Genomic DNA, 20,897 nt, shown 5'->3' on the forward strand with positions numbered 1-20,897 from the left:
AGGAGTGCTCTTGGCTACCCTGCCCAGTGCTGTGTACATAAGGAGTACTAGGGGCCAGGCTACCCAGTGCTGTGTACATAAGGAGTGTCAGGGACCAGGCTACCCAGTGCTGTGTACATAAGGCGTACCAGGGGCCAGGCTATCCAGTGCTGTGTACATAAGAAATGCCCTTGGCTACCCTGCCCAGTGCTGTGTACATAAGCAGTGCCCTTGGCTACCCTGTCCAGTGCTGTGTACATAAGGAGTGCCCTTGGCTACCCTGCCCAGTGCTGTATACATAAGGAGTACCAGGGGTTAGCCTGCCCAGTGGTGTATACATAAGGAGTACCAGGGACCAGGCTACCCAGTACTGTATACATAAGGAGTGCCAGGGGCCAGGCTACCCAGTCCTGTGTACATAAGGAGTACCAGAGCCTAGCTTACCCAGTGCTGGGTACATAAGTCATTCCAGGGGCCGGGTACCTACTGCTGTATACATAAAAAGTACCAGATGCCAGGCTACCCAGTGCTGTGTACTAAGGAGTGCCTGGGGCCAGGCTACCCTGTGCTGTGAACATAAGGAGTGCTAGGGGCCAAGGTATCCAGTGTTGTGTACATAATGAATGTCCTTGGCTACCCTGCCCAGTGCTGTGTACATAAGAAGTGTCCTTGGGTACCCTGCCCAGAGCTGTGTACATAAGGAGTGGCCTTGGCTACCCTGCCCAGTGCTGTGTACATAAGGAGTACTAGGGGCCAGGCTACCCAGTAATGTGTACATAATGAGTACCAGGGGCCAGGCTACCCAGTGTTGTGTACATAAGGAGTGTCAGGGACCAGGCTACCCAGTGCTGTGTACATTAGGCATACCGGGGGCCAGACTAACCAGTGCTGTGCATATAAGGAGTGCCCTTCACTACCCTGCCCAGTGCTGTGTACATAAGGAGTGTCCTTGGCTACCCTGCCCAGTGCTGTGTACATAAGGAGTGCCCTTGGCTACCCTGCCCAGTGCTGTGTACATAAGGAGTGCCAGGGGCCAGGCTACCCAGTGCTGTGTACATAAGGAATGCCAGGGTCCAGGCTACCCAGTGCTGTGTACATAAGGAGTGCCTGGGGTCAGGCTACCCAGTGCTGTGTACATAAGGCATACCAGCGGCCAGGCTACCCAGTGCTGTGTACATAAGGAGTGCCCTTGCCTACCCTGCCCAGTGCTGTGTACATAATGAGTGCCTGGGGCCAGGCTACCTAGTGTGTATGTACATAAGGAGTGCCAGAGGCCAGGGCCACCAGTGCTGTGTACATAAGGAGTGCCTGGGGCCAGGCTACCCAGTGTGTATGTACATAAGGAGTGCCAGAGGCCAGGGCCAGGCAATCCAGTGCTGTGTACATAAGAAGTGCCAGGGGCCACGCTTCCCAGTGCTGTGTGCATAAGGAGTGCCAGGGGCCAGGCTACCCAGTGCTGTGCACATAAAGAACAGGCTGTGGGATGCAGAGAAGCTTACTAAGAATTGCAGATTTCTATGATTTTGTAAAACCTGTTATACTGTACATGATTTTATTTGCTTACCACATAGTAAGTTAACCACAAGAACTTAATAATAATACCTTCCTACATTGTTCATCAGTATTATTATTTTAAAGTCATGTTTTTTAACTTAGTGGTAACATTTTTTTTTTTCTTCAGCCTCTTACAGAAATATAGAGAAACATGTCACAATGATTGGATCCGTAAATGGGAAGCAACAACTGGAGCTCTTCTGTCATTCCAATGGATTTCCAAAAGCTGAGGTACTGTGGAACAGTGGGACTCAAAACCTAAGTGCTCAAGCAAAGACGTCCTTTAAAAGAGACCCAGAAGATCTGTACCTCATGACTAGTTTTATAAGGGTGATCCCAAGCTATAATGACACATATTCTTGTATATTTATGAGTAACAACCTCCGTGAAAGCATAAGCAATTTCACATATCTAGGTACAGTACTCATGAAACTTTTTTATCTATTTTGCACGTAACAGTTGCATCAAATGCAGAACAATTCCACTAGCTTATTAACAGAGATTTATTTCCGAATAGTTTTAAAAAAAACATGATATTTATATGCATTGTTGTGCCTGTACTGTGCATATGGGTAGACCATGCTTTAATGCCACTGTTTGCTAACTTTGTGGTGACTGTTACACAACAAAGTATTTGCTTTGTCTAGTTCTTTTACTTTCAATAAACACATTCCAGCTACAGGAATTGCAGATAGTCTATTCCTGCAGAAACGGGTAGTTAACGGAAGAACAAATAAATGACACAAGGACAATGGGAGGTAAGGTTTTTCATGTGGAGCAGAGATTTGCCTCTGTCACTATACCCCCCCCCCCCATCACTGCTGTGTATCAACACAATGTCTCTGAATTTAAAAGCATTGTTATGTAAGGTAGTATCTGATTGCAGATGTATCCCCTTAACTGTGCTGTTAATGAAGTCTTGCATTGCAGATTGACCTCTGTATATGGAGCCAGGGAATGCAATTTGTGTTGTTCTCCCTCTGCACCACAGCCAGCTGTAACTGGAGTTGAACTAACACTGCTGTCAGTGCAGGTTGCATTATGCCCGCCATGCATCCAAGGCTGAACCTTGATTCTGTTCTCTGTTCCTGGCTTTCATGTGGGTGTGGACACATTATTACTGGCTTGCACTGTAATTCAGTGCTATACAATGAGAACATAAGTCTCCATCATAGTTTAATACCAGACCGTTATTTTTGCCCCTAGATTGCTGTATTAACTATCGCTTCTTATTATCAGTCTTAGCTGCTTAAAATAAAATCTTTTTTGAAACACCTTTATTAAATTATCACTTAAGACATAGGCAAGCATACATTAACAGCAAAAACAAAAAAAAATTAACATTTTTCTATTTAAATACATCTATTTTCTTTGCTACTATCATCAATCCAACATCACAAACAATTATTGAATTCCTGCCTTCCCTTAAACCTCACTCCTCCTCCTGAACATTATTATGCATATATTGCTCTCACAGTTTCCATTTACTTCTATGTAATTTGCTCCTGACCTTTCCTAAAGATCTGTCTTCCTTTGTTCCTTAAGCATGTACAGAGCATTTTCTTGATGACAGCTTTATGATATAGAAGGGAGATGTCCCCAGTTTGTTGGAATATGTACAATTTTGGAGAGTACTATTGATTTTTTGAAATTTAAGTTAACATTTTCATCAACTAGTATTAGTTTATTCGATAGTGAAAACAAAAAACAAGGACACAAACTCTCTAATTGTTTGTTTAAAAAAGGGTGTACAGGCTAATAGATTTTTACACAGATGGAGTATACACCCTAAACATGTCTATAGAGGGAATGTTAAAAGTCAGTTCCTAAGGATTAGTAGGTTGACAATTGATACAGGGACTTGTAAACAACCGATACAGGAAATGGAAGATGAGTTTGAAAGCAGGCAGTATGATATAGCTCTTTTGGAATGTGAAGGGCAGACATTACCATATTTTGTTAATTGTGAGCCAAGGTCATCTACGTCCATGAATACGATAGTAAATCGAAATGATCTGGTTTGCTATGTCAGTAAATACAATATTAGAATGTAAGAGATTGTTAAAATAATTCAAAGTAACACGAAAATAATTCAAAGTAACAGGATTTTGCAAGCACTACCCCAATTAACTAAGTTCGTAGGTGACAAACTTCATTTTGCTTGTAGGAAATTATAAAACCTTAAGCAAAAGTTTTGTTGTAAAGAAATGCACCAAGAAAATAAGGAATTTTTTTGTAGGAAATTAGAAACATTACCATGTTACAACTGTTTTTTTTTTAATATGTATTGAGTAGTATTGAATTTATTCACCCTGTCTCTCAGGAAAAATATAAATTTAAATGTTTTGCCACATGTAGCACCAGTAATGTGGTTTATCAAGTTCTCTGTATGGCCTGTCCCTCATTTTATATGGGTAAATCTAATATAAAACTGAAAGAATGTATTTCCGAGCATCTTTCTGATATACGGAAGGGTGTTCTTACAAATTCTCTAGCTAAACATGTTAATGAGAATGGTGCAAAGCAGGAATTTAATTTAGAGTGGTTCAGAAGATTACTCTGAGTAACAGAGGAGGTGATATTATTAATAAGGTGTGGGTAGCTGAATATAAATGGAAAGAGAGACTTCAGGCTGATAAATCTCTGGGAATGAATGGACTAGCAAGTATTAATTAAGCTAAGGCAGATAAATCTAGAAATTTGTATTACCACGTCCAAAAGATCAATGACTTCAGTTCCAAATAAATAACCTTTTAATTCCACAGCAAGTAAAATAGTGGAAAAGCACAATGAAAATAGCAGCAATAAATTTCAAATAATCCAGCAAAAAACGATGTTCTCCAGGGAATAGCGGCAGCACGCAACCTTGATTCTTCCCATTTTTTAAAAACATTAACTTGTCTATTAGAAAGTTGTTCATTCGAACCAACATTATGTAAACGACCCATCTCTTCTCCATTACTAGTCACAGTTCTTGACCCAGCAGGAATATTAACAGATTCATTATTCTGTGAAAGTTCCAAACCCGCTTCACGGAAAATGTGGGGTAAAGTAGGAAAAGAGTCACTGGCCATATCAAACAAAAACCACCAAAATGAAAAAGTTGCATTACCACGTCCAAAAGATCTAGAAATTTATTTACATTTTTTTAAATGTATTTCTTATAGTATCATCAACAAATATATTTGAATATATTAAAATGTTTTAGAATTATTTATTTTTAGGCACATGTTCATATATAGTATGTTCTTTATGTGTATGCGTATTTACAGTATTGTTTTTGGTGTATATACTTTAAACTTAATTAGCTTAGTGATTGGTTGACTTGTTCATGTGATTATAAAAGAAAGATGGCTGTGTGTGAGTTGGTTTTATACAATGAAGAAGGATTTTCCCGAAAGCTCTATGTGATTTTAAGACTAATCCATTTTTGGGGAATGAGAGCCAGCTTTTTTTTTCTTTTGTGCATCGCTGTAGTCCACTGTTGAGCTCTGTTTTCTAGTCCTGTTCCTTTTGGTTGTTTAATCAAAATTCACCCTTGGTCTGGCTCCTATGTTTCTGATGGGCAGAAGCATTCAGTAAATCACCACCTATATAACTCAAATTTGTGCGTCACATTTGATTTGCATGGCAAGGCTTATAAGGGCTCTAGTAGTTGTTAGCTTAGTGTAGACCCATGAAGCTGTGAACCTATGAAGATTTTTGTAAAACCATAATGCTCATTCCAGAGGTAGCAGGGCTAAAGTTAAGAAGGGAGCAAGCTGCAGCAGCAGTGTGGTTCCAAAATTATGTTACTTATTTAAAATGATGTTCCAAAATCTGCCACTCATAGAAACAGTAGTGCAATTTAACATGTGTACAATTGAGAAAGTGTCCATTAAAGGTAAAATGAAGATTACAGTGATGTATAACAATAAAACATAGATTATTGACTTACATGTTCTGAGTAGGGAAGGCTTGGTACTAAGTGGAATGCTGGAAAGGGGAGCTAAACTGGTGTCTTATCAAGGAATTACATGTTAATAAGTAAAAATGCATGTTCGGAAGGTCATAAAGTCAAATACTTTGCTACATCAAAATGCAAAGTCCAGAATTTTGTCAACCTAGTACAGTGCCATATATCCTTAGACAGAAGCAGAGATGAAGTTGTAAAAATGGAAAGTGCTGGAATGTTATTTAAAGTAGAAATGAGAGTGAACCATGTCCATTGTCCATAATAAAGAGGAATGGATGTGCACATTTTCTAGAGAGTTTAAAGTTACAATAAACCCTATTTTGCATATTTTACAATGCCCATTACCACGAATTGAAGACATTCTTGTATCCCTTTGAGGAAAGCATATTTGTTTTGACTTTACAAGACACTCATGAGCACATGCTATTAACTGTTGTTGATAAATGCTCCACATAGCTAGAGATTATTTGTATAGCTCTGCTGTATCAGAGGTGATTACTGCAGTGTTACAAACAGTACAGCAAAAATGGCTTAACTGAAGAGATTTGCACCGATAATGGGTCACTTTTTAATTATGAAGAATTCAAAATCTTCACAAAGCAAAATGAACATTTTATATCTGCTCTCCAACTTCCAGTCACATGTGGATTAGCAGAATGGTTTGTACTAACATGAAAGAAAGCCATTAGTGATATTAATTATAAACCAGTACAAGTTAGAAAACTTTATTTTGCATATTAAAATGCAGCATATGAAATTGCTAATACAATGGCACCAATGTTTTCAATAAGCTGGATATTATGAACAAATCCCAAAATAAGAAATTTCAAAAAATGAATAGTAAACCAGCTAGATGAGTTATGACTGGCTAGCATGAGCTAGTATGTGATTAAACAATGTTTCCTTGACAAAAAAATTCCAGATCAATGCTTCTTATATTTATAGTTGATGTTATAGATAGCATATAGAGAAGACATGCAGACCAGTTTTGAAGTGGATGACAACATGAAGTCCTAAAACCTACTGCATTGCAATAAAATTTTGAAAGATATCTGCTGTAATCCAAAAGTGGTGGGCTAATGTGGCTTACACCAAGAAAGAGAGATGAGTGAGGTTATATCTACCATATAGATGACTGAGATTGTGTAATAGATCAGAAGTTCTCAAACTCACTGGCAGTAGCTTCCCTTCAGACCTCAGGGAAAAAAAACCTCGATACTCCCCTAGATGTCAAAAAAGTACTTTGGGTTGCCTCTTATTAAAAAAAATATGCTGGAATGTAGAGGAGCAGACTTATGATCCCCCTAAATGCATGAAATGTATGCGTACACACACTCTCTCAAAGTAACCAACATTTTCCTTAGGGCATTATGCTTTGGCAATGATTTGAAATTGTATCTATCATATACATTATTGTATATCAGGTCTGTATTGAAATATTTCACTGATATAACATTGGACAGTGGGATATCAAAACACAAAATATTGAACTGGCTTTTCACCAAAATACCAGTAAAACAGAAAACAGCAAGACCCCCCCCCGCACCCCTAACATGGGTGTCTGTGTCTCGCATACCATCAGCTTATTGTACATATCAACTCTGAAACCCCTCCACACTTGGTAAAAGGCAAACACGTATGTAAAATAAAGAGGTTACAGAGTTCCACGACAGATTTACCTTTTATTAAACAAAAAAGGCAAACACCTTGTCCCAAGAACTAGTAGCACTTTGGTGAAAGGCCAGTTCCATATTCTGTGTTTCAATATTTTGCTGTTCAGTGTTATGGCAGTTTGATATTTCAACAGAGACGTGTGTGTGTGTGTGTGTGTGTGTGTGTGTGTGTGTGTGTGTGTGTGTGTGTGTGTGTGTGTGTGTGCGTGTATGTGTCTATATATGATTGTACATTTGTATATATAGATACACATACACACATACGTGTCACATGTAATTTGTATTCAAATGTCAAATAAATAATAAGATAAAAATTATGTTTGTATACATAAATTGTTTGCAGATTTTACTAATGTAGGATTACTCATGCTTGGAACATTTAAAACTATGGGAAGTCGCAATTCAAAAGAACAACACTTTCAAGGTCATAAAACACAAAAATATTCTGTCACCTGAACACCCCCTCCCAAATTTAGTTTGTAATTCCCCTGTGTACTTTTCCCTGAGCCTATTATCAATTATCAATTATTAAACCTAGCAAGCTAGTTCTAGTCGTGATTTTCTAAGATTTGTTTATTTGTGCATTGACAGTAGGTTACCTGAAGAAATGTGTGTTTTTCAGGTTAAATGCTATTGAATAACTTAACATTATCACTGCAGCCACAGTACACATTATTACTACTATTTTAATATTCTGCCATAGTAGAAATGCAATCTCAGAATTGTTACTCACAGCCAAGTGTTATAACTTGTATATATGTCTGCATATGAACACTTAGTTTTGCCGTAACCATTAGTTAGTACTGGCATGTAGTGCATACATTGGTTCTCAGGCTTTATAACTAAAATGGAGAAAATTTAACAAACATGACTACTGCCACACATGACCTTATATGTGTATGCACATCCAGATGGTTGCTCCTTGTCTGACATTCAAGTAGTAAGTAAATCAGAATCGTAAGATATTCACTGTGCAGACCAATGTTGCAGTATCATTCATTTATATATAGGGCTGGACATTTCTTTGCATCAGTAAGCTGTTAGATTAAAAGATGAGAAACATCCGCTTTATATTGTTTTTTTTTGGTTACATAGAGCATTCAGAAGGCTGTCCAGCAGTACTGTCCTTGATTACCTCCAAAGGTGTGAAAAGTACCATGTATGGGATTTTACATTTGTACTTTTACTTTTTCTGGTTTGCATTAAGACATTGCTCCATTCGATTCTCAGAGTGTCTTCTGTGTGGCGACATGCGTGAATGGGCGTTCCTTCGTTGAAGGTTGTTCGTCAGGCCCAGCAAGTCGGCATGTAAAAATTTACTGCCAGTCATTAGCGGACCGGAGTTCCGCTGTGGCGACCCCTAACCGGGAAAAGCCGAAAGACACAGCAACAACAACATTATATCACAAATGATTCAATAGGTCTGTGACCTAGAGAACTTTCCAAGGCTGATTTCATAATTGGGTTAGACTGTCAAAAATGTGCTTGTACCTGGCAGATTCCACAGAAGCACTTTCACCTTCTGTGGCTTTTCTGCTTTGTGTCTTTGCAGAGCTGTATCGAGGTCAGTTGGTACCCTTGGTAATGCCCTCACTTGGTACCCCTCCTGTTCGAAATAGAGGACAAAAAAAGCAAATTAATCATTAAAAAGTGCCCCTCTCAAAGTTAAGACCCATTAAAAAAGTATTTCAAGGCATCTTCTCAAAAAAAAAAATAAATAAATAAACCAGAATTCCTCAGGCTAGGCAGCAAAGTGTCTGACTGCAAGCTGTGTGCATTCAAAACCTGCCTTGCAAAGAGCACAACCCCCAAACACATTTTTATAGTTAAAACAAAAAAAACTCTTAGCTTTGAGAGAAAAAAAATGGCAGCCATCACTTAATGTTAGGATGAGGCATTTCAAGCAGATGAAGATCAGAAATCTAAGCAAGTTAAATAGATGGGTAGGACATTGTGAAACTTGTATTTGTGGAGAGCATGAGATCATTGTAATTTTGTCAGTTATACAAATATTTGAGGTTGTCAGTTCTACAGAGGCACATATCTATAAGCGATCAGCTGGGACATCTGTATAGCCTATGTACTGCTGCTGCCTCTTCAAAGGAAAAAAAACAAGGACACTGGAGTCTTTTCAGGCCTCGTAATGCTGTATTACAACTATCCACTGGCTTCCATATGTCGGCATCTGTATGGTGAGTCCCTCACCCATTGAGAAGATTGTATACCCATTCTGATATTCAAGATATTTTTGTACTTGAGCGTACAAGTTCTGTGGAAGAGACTCATTTCTTTTTTGTGGACAGAAAGTGTGAACAAATCAAGCTTCCCAAACATAGGTTCATAGGTTCATAGGTTGGTACTAGGCTATCGGCCCTAGGGCCTATGCAAGCCTAGCCATAACAATTCCCTGGATATTTTTTCCCACAATATTTACTTCTCTGGACCCCTGTCTAGCAGGGTGACTGACATGATCCCCGGGGTGATTTTCCTACTCCCATCCAATCATCAAGGTTCCTTTTGAAGAGGGCCAATGAGGCGCTCTACTTGACATGTATGGGCAGTCTATTCCAGAGTATGGGGAGTCTCTGGGTCAGGAGCCTATCCCTCCAGCATGTTTTGTTCATTATGATGACAAGGTTTAGATCCCTGGAGTGTATGACTTTGAGGGATTGGGATTTCTTTAAGTGGAGCATGTCCAACAGCTCAGGGTTTGACATGGTCTTGTATGTTAGGCAGAGATCGCCTATGAGTAGACGATATGCCACAGAATATAGCTGGAGTTTTTTTAGACGGTCAGCATATGGCATCTGCTTTAGGCCTGTGATTCTTTTAGTGGGGTATTTCTGTGGGCTTTCCAGCTGTTGTAGATGTCTTGTGAGGTACATACCAAACGAGGCATTATACTCTGTAATGGGTCTAATGAGGGATGAGTACAGTGGGACAATGACCTCCTTTTTTCTAGATGAAAAGCCCTTAGTGATGAGGTGTGCCACATAGAAGGATTTCCTGACTGTTGTGGTGATGTGGTTATCGAAAGTGAGACCACTGTCCACCTGTGTCCCTAAGTCTGTCATCACACTTTCAATGTTTAGTGTCCTGCCACCTATGTGGTAATTCATGGGTACATATTTTTTTCCAAAGGAGATAACTATACATTTCTTGGCATTAAGCTTGAGCCCATGGCTCTGGCACCAGACATCTGTTTCTGTAAGGCCTTTTTGTAGAATATCCACATCATTTGGGGATTCAGTAATGGCTTCCAGTTTGCAATCATCTGCGAACTTTGTTAGCCAGACTCCCTTAGTGTTGGCCTGTACTTCAGAGAAGTAGATGCCAAACAAGAGTGGTCCCAGGACTGAACCCTGAGGTACTCCACTTGTCACTTGTCTGGAGCTGGATTTGGAGTCGGCCATTTTTACAGTCTGGGTTCTGTCAGTAAGCCAGTTGGCAACCCATACAGTGACGTAGGGATTTATGCCCAGCTTAGTACGTTTATCTATGATTCCAGAGTGGGGGATGGTGTCAAAGGCTTGGCGAGGTCCAGATAGGCTGTGTGGACTGCTTTATCCTCATCCACAGCTCTGGAGACTGATTCGAAGAATCAGAAACCTGCAGCATTAATACCAACAGTGCCTGCATCTGTCCCTTCAGGTTTTGACTACAAAGAAATATATTGCTAAAAATTATAATGTGGTATGGCAGAGAATTAATTCTCCACACTGCTGCCTTGTAATCCATCTGCTTCTATGGCAGACATTTCCCATGAAACAGAATGAGAGAACCATCCATGGAGCTCTTCTCTGATTAGGGTGTGACCAAAGATAAGAACACAGCTGAAGTTGCCCACATCCACTAACAGCGTAGTTTTGAGACTGGTGATGATGAGTCTTCATCTCTGGTTTACCTTGGGAGGATGTATCTTCCAGGGGAACTTTAAAGCAGAAACCTTTCAAATGGGGGAGTCAGAGACCTGTCTGTCATTAATACTACCTGGATTCTACCTTGATTTGTTAAGACTATAAGCCTCCATCCTCACTGCTAAACATCCTTTTATTCAGGACTTCAGGAATGCTTTTCAGAGTTCCTCACTTGAGCCTGACTCTCAACCACTGGCAGCCAGGAAACCTGACAGTTTTTTCCAAGCTGAAGTAAAATTTAAGTAAATGTACAAAAAAACAGTTGCAGATCTGTTGTCATTTCTCTTGATGTTGCTACAGAATCTTAAGTAGCATTTGCAAATATACTCTTCCTAATGACAAAGATAGTCCTTTCGTGGAAGGGTATGGATTGAAGGTCAGTACCTCTGCCTACCTGGGTATTCCAGTTGAACTCCAATATCCAATGGTTGCATTAAGAAAGCTGTACCCTCACAGCTCAAACAAATATTTATATCTTTAGAACCATCTGTATTTCTGACGTGTAAATGGCAAACCGTTCAGCACAGTTAATCTTTACAGTGGTCATATTCATTAGATTTAATAAGTCATGGTAAATCCAGTAAATATTACTTTTGTAAGGTTTTGTAAACAACTTAACAATGTCTCAATAAATGATCAAGCTACACACAGACTGTCCGCAGCATTTTGTTAATTCAGCTGTGACCTTTCACATGAGGCTAAGTAGTTCTATCTGTGTTGCTTGACTTTTGAGATATTTAGAGAAATGAGAAAATTATTACAATATGAATACAGTAAATGACCAATAGTCAATATCTCTTTAGCTGCACTTGCTAGATGTCTCACATTAATGCAGCTGTGTTCCCTATTATGTGAGCTTTAAGATGACATCTTTCAGTAGCTTGCAGGTAGCTAAGTTTTGGAATTATTAATGTAAATATGAACAGGCAATATTTGACAGTTAGAGGCATCACCAAGATGATGCTAGGGAAACATTTGGAGGCATCACTATTGCTTAATAAACTGCCACATCCACATATTCCAGCATCAATGAGATATTGTTGACTAGGCCAGGATATGTTCCCAGATGCTACCCATTAACAGCATTTCCCAAAGATTCAGCTGATGGTCCTCATGATCAGCAAGCGTGTGATTAAACATAGCCATGATTTTACTTATGACAGCAGTAGGCTATTGAACTCAGGCATGATAATCAGTTGGCATGCATGGAGGGGTGGGGACCGTCCCCGGGCACGCTGGCGATGGCTAAGTATATAACCCGTTGTCTGAGAACATCAAAGGAACATCTACTAAATTTGCTTCTGTGAAAGCAATGGTGTCTCCATCACAGGAACTTTTTAAATAATTACACAAGAAAAGCACTTCAGTTCAATTTACTCCTCTGGAAAGAAATCTATTTTGCTACACTTCTCAATCCTGAAAAAATGGTAAAGCTTGACTGTTCACCCTCTCTTACTCAATGTGCAGATTATCAGTAATAGTGATCTGGGACCTGGAGTCAAGACAAAGCATCCAGTTTTGTATCATTTGTATCATGTAGCTTGGAATGTGTTGCCAGACCATCTGAGCAGGTCCACTCCTAGACCCATTGAATGGTAGTGGTATCCAGAAGTCTTCTGTATAGTGACAATAATCTGGAACACTCCAGCGATAGATCTCTTTGTGTTCCTGATAACTCACTCAGTTCTAAACTTTTGATGAAGGTATCTCTACAAGGTAGACCTAGAAGTAGAGAATTATCTATTTCCTGAAGAAATGGCCTTTTGTGTACTCTTCTCCACTCTACCTTCAATTCCCTGAGTGCTGAAGAAGGGGAGTACAAGGCAAAATTAGCCTGATCCTGGTTGCCTTACTGTAACCAACAGAGGTCTGGTTCACCTTTCTCAAAGAATTGAGCTTCAGAAGTCCAGTGGCCCTTCCAGTGCAATCTTTTGATCTTGCACCTGGGGACTCTGGTACACCCAAACCTAAAACACCTGGAAAACAAAACCCTAATCCCACACTAGAAAGCCTTTCCGTGGAGGTCTTTCAGATCTTAACTGAAGCCAGAAAACATGCTACAAGAAAATATTACTATTCTAAATGGAGTATACTTTCAGTGTGTTGTGACTTGAAGCATATTTTCCCTAAGGAAGCTACAGTCCAAGAATCCCTTACGTTTCTAGTCTGTCTGGGGAGGAAGTGTGCATGTATTTGTTAAGGTGTATCTGCCTGCTATTCTATCTTGATTGCTATTACAGCCACCTTTGGCTGATGCATCTTCTGTGAAGCAGTTTTCAAACTCTCTTACATCTGAGGTCAACAAAGAAACTGAAACGTCTCCATGTGAACTACTTTTCATCATAGAAAAAAATTATTCTGGCCCACATGAGCCCTCAGTGTCTGCAGTAATGTTTTACCTGGAAAATGTTGTTGTTGCTAGCCATTACATCAGTAATAAGAATTTCAAAATTGTAGATCCTTGTGTGCAGCATGCCTTATATATTGTCCACCCCATGGATAGGGTGGCCCATAAGACCAATCTTTCATTTATGCCTAAAGTTTTCCCAGATATGGCACTTATTCAAGCCATCCAGCTGCCAGTTCTCTTTCTAAATGCATGAACAATATGAAAAAAATCTTGCACCTTTTGGATGTGCACAAACAGCTCAAGTTTATTCTAGACAGGATTAAAATTTTTATGCAGGTTGGCCTACTCTTTGTGCCCTTCTTGCCAGGAAAATGAGGAATACCTATTTGTCACAAAAGCTTAGACAGATGACTGGCAAGCTTTTTGTCTTTTGCTATTGTTCCAAGACCAAATTAGAAAACAGTCTAGAAATCTAGTACTACACATATCATCATTTAATGTCTGTGAGGCCATTACATGCACCTCCATTCATATCTTTTGTTGACAGTACATCCATCTGGAATCTCTGCAGTGTTCATCACTGATGTCTTGCAGAGAATATGTGTTTCTTTACCCTAATGCTTTCTTGTGATTTAACATATTGTAGCAGGTATTCTTATGATGAACATATTATAGATGTAAAAGTTTACTCATCATAAGCATGGGTGTTCAGGCAAGATTAATTCTGCAGTGTAAGTCCACTCCCTACTTCAGGCTTATTGTTTAGAGAGGAGAATTTCCTTTTACACTTCTGGGAAGCACACTTTCCTGCTGAATCCCAGATCTATTTTGAGACAGAACAGATTTCCAGTCCAATTTATCAGTCCCTAGGCCTCAAAAGCATGCTAGTTGATAACCTTTCCAGTAAAAAAAGAGACATAAAACAGCTGATGGTGTGCCAATTCATACCATTCATAATACTGCCATGTGACACTCCATGCTTTCTGTTGACTTTTGTGGCAAACTCTGCATCCTGCTGACGTTTGTGGTGTACTGTGCATCCTACTGAGGTGTGACAAACTATGCATCCTGTTAATGTGTGGTACACTGTGCATCCTGCTGACATCCTTGGCACACAGTGCATCCTACTCATGTCTGTGGTACACAGTGCATCCTAATCACATCTGTGGCACACAGTGTATCCATCTCACATCTCTAGCACACAGTGTGCACTCCTCACGTTTTTGGAGCACAGTGCATTCTACTGACGTGTGATGCACAGTGCATCCTACTGACGTATGGTGCACTGTGTATCCTACTGATATGTGGCAAATCATGCATCCTGTTAACAAGTGGTACCCTGTGCATCCGGCTGACATCTGTGGCAAACAGTACTTCCTCCTCCCATCTGTGGTGCACAGTGTGCCTCCCTCACGTCTGTGAAACACAGTGCTCATTCCTCATATCTATGGAGCACAGTGCATCCTCGCCACATCTGTGGAGTGCAGTGCAGTGCATCCTCTTCATATCTGTGGAGCGCAGTGCATCCTCCTCATATCTGTGGAGCACAGTGTGTCGTCCTCACATCTGTGGTGCACACTGTATCCTCCTCACACTGTGCATCCTACTGACATATGTGGTGCATTGTGTGTTCTACTGACATCTGTGACATGGGAAAGACAGCCCTACATGTGATGTCTAAAATCTCTGGAGGTGTGGTGATGTAATTCTGTATGTGATAAATTATACTACAGCAATGGTCTTACATCTGTGGTTATGGTGAGTAAGCTTTCACAAATGCACATCTTCTTTTGGAGTTCTGTTTTTTTTTATTTTAATCAGGTATAAATGCAGTTAGTTCATGCACAGCAAACAATATTATGTATTTGGTGACAATTTGAAAACATATTTGTTTTACATAGAAGTGCTCAAGCATTCACATTTACACCAGAAGTGGTTATCAGGAATTTTTTGTTACAGGGATCTTATTGTCATGTTATCTCAGTATATGCCTTTAATGTATCTGTGATACAGTTTTTCCTCTTAATCTTTACCAGTGTTTTAGAAGTACCATAAAATGTTAATACAACAGTTGGTCCATCAGTCTTCAGACACTACACACATATATATATTTTTTTTTCACAGACTGGCAGATTCCTGATTCAGTGGATGGTTACAGACTGATTTATGTAGGAGCAGCAATTGCTATCATTATTGTAGTAATGATAGTAGTAACCATAATTTTAATATGGAGAAAGAGAAAAGGTATGTATTTTTGACCCAGTTAATTTCCATCTAATTATGTGCAGTATATTATACATATGTTAATGAAAATAAAAACAAATGTGTTTTGTAGTCAAGCCATTGATTTTTAAAGGGCATTGCCTGATTTCCCACCCATTTTCTGTTCTACAGTCATGTTTTCTGTAGGAGACATAGACACTGTGAAATAATTGCTGACAGTGCTACAGTGCAGGTTCTAAGACAGTCATAACAACAAAGTATTGACTGTGTGCTTTAGTACCGTTTGACAATGTAAATTAAGTGGAACCAGAAGGTGTGAATTAAGAAGTGATGTAAACTTGTGGGTAGTCCCTACTTTCACTTTCTCTAAAAGGGGTTTGACATAATGGTTAAGGTCTTCCCCTCATAGACACAAGCTACAGGGTTTGATTCTGGACTTGAGTTAATGTCTAGGCTTTAAATGGCCTTTTAAGGCAGTTAATGTAGTATTCATGTATTAACCTGTGAACAAAGCTCACTGCAATCAGTTTACTTTACCACAGAATCTTCAACTGTTAATTAAAGAGGCTAGACAGGCACTGGCCAGTGGAGAAATTATTGCCATTTTTCAACATGGCCTGCCAGCAAAATCAATTACATCTGCCTGACTGATAAACAAACTTTAGAGAACCAAAAATAAAATGTACATTTTTCACTGGTGTCCCAAAAATGAGTACCACTGTATCATCTTTCGGATTGGCTAGAATTCATTCTTCAGATTTGTACTTGTTTCCATAAACTGAACATCAAAGAAAAGTACAGATCATACCAGGGACTGCTGAAGTAAAATACAGTGCTGACTATGGTCTGAAGTAAAAATACAAAAAATAAAATAAACAGCCTTGTTATAGTTTGGGCTATATGTATGAGCCAGAGGGAAAAATAGCCTTGTTGTAGCAATATTTAAAAAACCTAAGAGCTGAGCTGTAGGAAGCTTGTTATAGTGAGGTTTGTATGTGTGTACCTTTGTATTAGCGAAGCTCACACTGCCACAGCAACATCAGCAATCACACAACTTCATCTGACACTTACTAAACAGATTTCAAAGTTGGAGGACATTATTTACACTGGTATGTGAGCAACAAAAGTGTAGCAAAGCAGTGAGTTAATTTTTAAACCTGTAGGTATAAGTCCACTTTCCTTCTGGTCACTATTTGCATGACAGCTTGAAATGTGTGACAGCTTTTTAAGCTGTTAAGATATAGCACACTCCTACTGTTTTAAACTTATAGCACATCATGGCAATTAAAACTCCCCATGTATTATACAAAATTACAATTGGGCTGTCAATCATTAACTGTTTGCTATTATATTTTCACAATGGATTCAAAAGATTTAACTCAAGAGCAAATTTCTTGAATCCATTTTCCAAGCACATTAACAAATTGGTTATGATTGACAACTGATCGACCCTCTATGCTGTGTTGTCTAGACCATTTTCTGTTCAGGAATCACAAAGCTGAATTCCCTTCCAAAGGATATAATCGTTTCTCCACAGTACTAAGTTTGACTGAGGGGATGAAAAAGTTGCTAGCTTGGGTAATACTTGTAAACCCTCAAAGCAGAATTGTTAACCTTAGAAACTAAAGTGATTTTGGAATGTACTACTTTAGCTCCTGTGGGGTTAAATCACTAAATTAATGTAGCAGCAGTTAAGATATACACTTTGTGTTTATAATGCAAACAATTATGTGTGGATTTAAAATGTTTATCAAGAAATGCTTATTGAATAATTAAATGCATTACTTCCTTATTTGAGTTTGTAAGCCCTTTAATAGGGATGATTTAGTCTGCTAGATCCATTGAAGGCAAATTGACAAAGTACAAAATTTATGTGGAAGAATAAATATTTCCATTGTACTTGTAGTATCTGCTGTATGACAGCCAGGTTACCATGAGAGATAAAACTACTGCACATGTCAGAGACACATGTACCACTTCACATTCATGTTAACATTTCCTCCTTATGGGCTGTGGCTGCAGAAGATGCACATTGGTAGTACGGACATTAGACCAACCCAATGTGCTACGTGCCTATGATGTCAGAAGGCGATAGTGGTTTGGACAGCAATGTCTCCCTTGCTTACACACATATACTGTGGCTGGAACATTATCCAGCCCATGACAATGTACACAAGGCAGATAGTACAGGGGGCTGTAATAGGACAGTACCACATTCTACTTGGTACGTTGTCCAGGTGGTAGAATTCAGATTCGTAAGTTTGCCTGAGCTTTGTGCTTACAGACTTTGATTATATGGTGCTCACTCATAATGCTGTAAAGTGAAATGATGATGCTTTTCTAGCTTATGAGGCAGAACATGCCATTATTCTGTAAAGCCCACATGCCAACCCAGTAAGTGATCATAAGAGGTATATAATAGCAGTTGCACATACCATGCAAGTGGGTAGACTGCAGCATATGTGTGCAGCATGTATCTGTTTTACAAGAGTTAATAGGTTCTGCTGATCTGTTAAGTAGAATCTACAGATGTGCATCTTCAGCAACTGCAGCAGCATATCCTGTTTGACCAACAGCATTTGAGCTTATGGCAACAAAACATGTCAAGGTATAGGAGATGCTCATGTCAAGAGTTCTTACAATTACAGCCTGATCCTGTGTACGAACACAAAAATATGCCTCCTGCCCTGCTGGCTGTGTCAGATGGAAGCCCGTGGAAGAGGTTCTACCTGTAACTAGAAGCATTCATGGGGAGACATGCATCATCAGACGTGATTGTCCCATAAACTGATGCACATAGTGATTTGTAATCCTTGCATTTCACTGTGTCTACAGATATACTGTGTACATGTGTATACAATGTGCTGTTCCCATAATGTCCACTGACAGTATGTCTCTGTTTTGTAACATTTTCTTTGTTGTTGGACTCGGTAAAAGGTATTATACAAAATCTGCACATATCAGTATAGTCTTCCAGTGGATTTCGTACATCACGTTTTGCATTCATTTAGTATTGCCCATAAGTCAGACAAAACCTGTATGTCCATTGTATATCTAACTACATCCAGTTTTACTAGAAACTGTATGTTTTCCATTCTTGCAGCATGTAATGCCCACTGTACAACGTATTCTGACTGTGGTGCATCCTAGTACGTGTCTTCTTCATGATTATCGCTGTCCTGTCCCTGACCACTGATCCCAAGTGGTATGCTACCTGGCTCAGCTTGTTTGAAGTGATCAGCTTATCAACGTGCTCAAATGCACATCAATTAAGATCTGGATTTGCTTGACCAGATCATACTGAGCACCTGCCCCAATGACCTAGGCACTTAAACCTTGCTTTTAGGAGGTCACAGACTGTCAGTAGTGTAACACAATGCATGGTTGTCATTATGGGGTCACAACTACTGTGTATAACTACCACATTATGAAAAACAGAATGCATATCTCTTTACTTTAGTCACATTCCTGCTCATGTTGCAGTATTAGTTGCGGGCTGACTTGATGTAAGAATTTTTCTGGATTTACTGCATTTATTTAGCCTTTCTTTTGAAAGAATATTTCTGCAGCTCTGTGTTATGTGCCATGTCTTGTATTGTGCCTGTATTTCTGGTGTGGCTTTGCGGCATGTACAATGAAAAGGCATCACATTTGCTTGCATGTGTCCTTTTGCATTTTAATTGTGTATCTAGTACTGTTGTATTACCCAATCTTCCTGCTGTTCCTTACTTACAAGTGTAGGTACTTCTGCTACTAGGCTGCCTGTGTGTAGATTATTCCTCTGCAATTTCTCCTTTTGATGCCCTTCCCCTTTACACTTGCCCCACACTCATATCAGGTTGAACCACACCTTTCCACCCATTCAGACAAATCATTCCGTATGATTCCCTACCCCTTCTTTTTAATAAAGCTTCCTTAAATCAAAACGGAAACTTGTTTTTTGCCCCCTCTCACCTGTAGCACAGCATACTACTGCATACAGTTAAACTGTGTTTCTCGTGATTTGTGAGCCATTAAAGTACTACACTACAGCAAATACAAGGGGAAGCAAAATACATTACCTAAAACGTACAGCAGCGTGTTTCACTTCCTTTTTTTCTTTATATAAACTATTCCATTACCACCCATTACATCCTTCTTGCTTTATTCTAATAGTCTTCATCTGAGCTTTTTGCTACTGTATGCATAACCAGTATTTTTGGCAAAATGTGGACACTGTAAATCACACTTTAGTTATCTGATTTACAGCCAGTGATCAATTGCTGGGGAGTTGCAGAGATTCATACCGGCAGATACTTTACTGGAGTGTGCACTCTCCTTGAGTGCTGTAGCTCTCACTCTAGTGGTCTTATATCTACATGGTAGCTCCTCTTTCATCTGACACTGATTATTCTAGTTCAGAAATGAACTTTTAATGCAAACAGCTGTTTGGTGTGGCCTAACTAGAGAAGTGAGCAGCACTGCCAGACAGTGAGGTGCACATGAAGTGTTTCTTGGCTACATCTTATCCTTTAGCTAGTCATACGGTTGTGAATCTTATTACACGGAGAGTGCTTAAATATTTTCAGATGCACTTATAGTGACTTGTGTAGTGATACTGTTTTGCACTTTTCTGCTTTCTGTGTTTTAGCCAAAAAAGTTATCTGTTTGACATTTTTTCGGTTTGTTCTGGGACATTAGTTGAGTAGCTTAATTTATAGTTGTGGGAACTTGTGAATTGCTGCAAGATCTTAGCATAGTTTATATATTATACTGCACTTCTATCTCCATAAGTTGAATTACTTGTAAAAGATGTTTGTATTTTTTATTTTGCCTGGGGCCTTAGTCTTGTAGTTTCATTCTGATTTGTGGCAGAACTGTGAACTATTGCCAGATGTGAGCCTCATTGAGTCATTTATTACTGTTTTTCCTGCATAGATTGGTGCTTTAGACTGCACTAGGATTGGAGCAGTGCAGTATTGCAAACTGATCTGCAGGATTTGTGATTCAGTGTTTACACAGCTGTTTACATTCCAATTCGGCTGTTAAAATCTTATGTTCTACTTATCATTTACATGCTTACCTTTCTCTTTACTTTGCTATATTTTTTGTGTCTGCCCCAGCCCCAGATGATACATTAAGTACTGCTCCCTACCGATTAGTTACAGTTCTTTTTGTAGCCCCCGACTCCTTAATGCTAAAGCTTCTAAAATTCTAACCTACCAGTGATCATTGGCCTGTAGTTGCGAGTCAGGAGGACTAAGAGA

At 39.3% G+C, this 20,897-nt stretch overlaps 1 protein-coding gene across 2 annotated transcripts in view; it reads left to right on the forward strand.

The window, feature by feature from the left end:
- The window catches only part of LOC122793267 (programmed cell death 1 ligand 1-like), a 176,555-nt gene that overhangs the window by 115,478 nt on the left and 40,180 nt on the right, over positions 1-20,897 (forward strand). Inside the window, exons 4-5 of one of the 2 annotated variants that reach the window (XM_044061129.1) lie at positions 1,661-1,948; positions 15,553-15,672. In XM_044061129.1, coding sequence (XP_043917064.1) covers positions 1,661-1,948; positions 15,553-15,672 — 408 coding nt within the window. The remainder of the gene's footprint in view (positions 1-1,660; positions 1,949-15,552; positions 15,673-20,897) is intronic. The other variant, XM_044061130.1, reaches the window with a different exon arrangement.

The sequence above is a fragment of the Protopterus annectens genome, chromosome 2.part0, assembly GCF_019279795.1.
Source record: "Protopterus annectens isolate FY-2018-M chromosome 2.part0, PAN1.0, whole genome shotgun sequence".
In the NCBI taxonomy this organism is placed as follows: Eukaryota; Metazoa; Chordata; order Ceratodontiformes; family Protopteridae; genus Protopterus; species Protopterus annectens.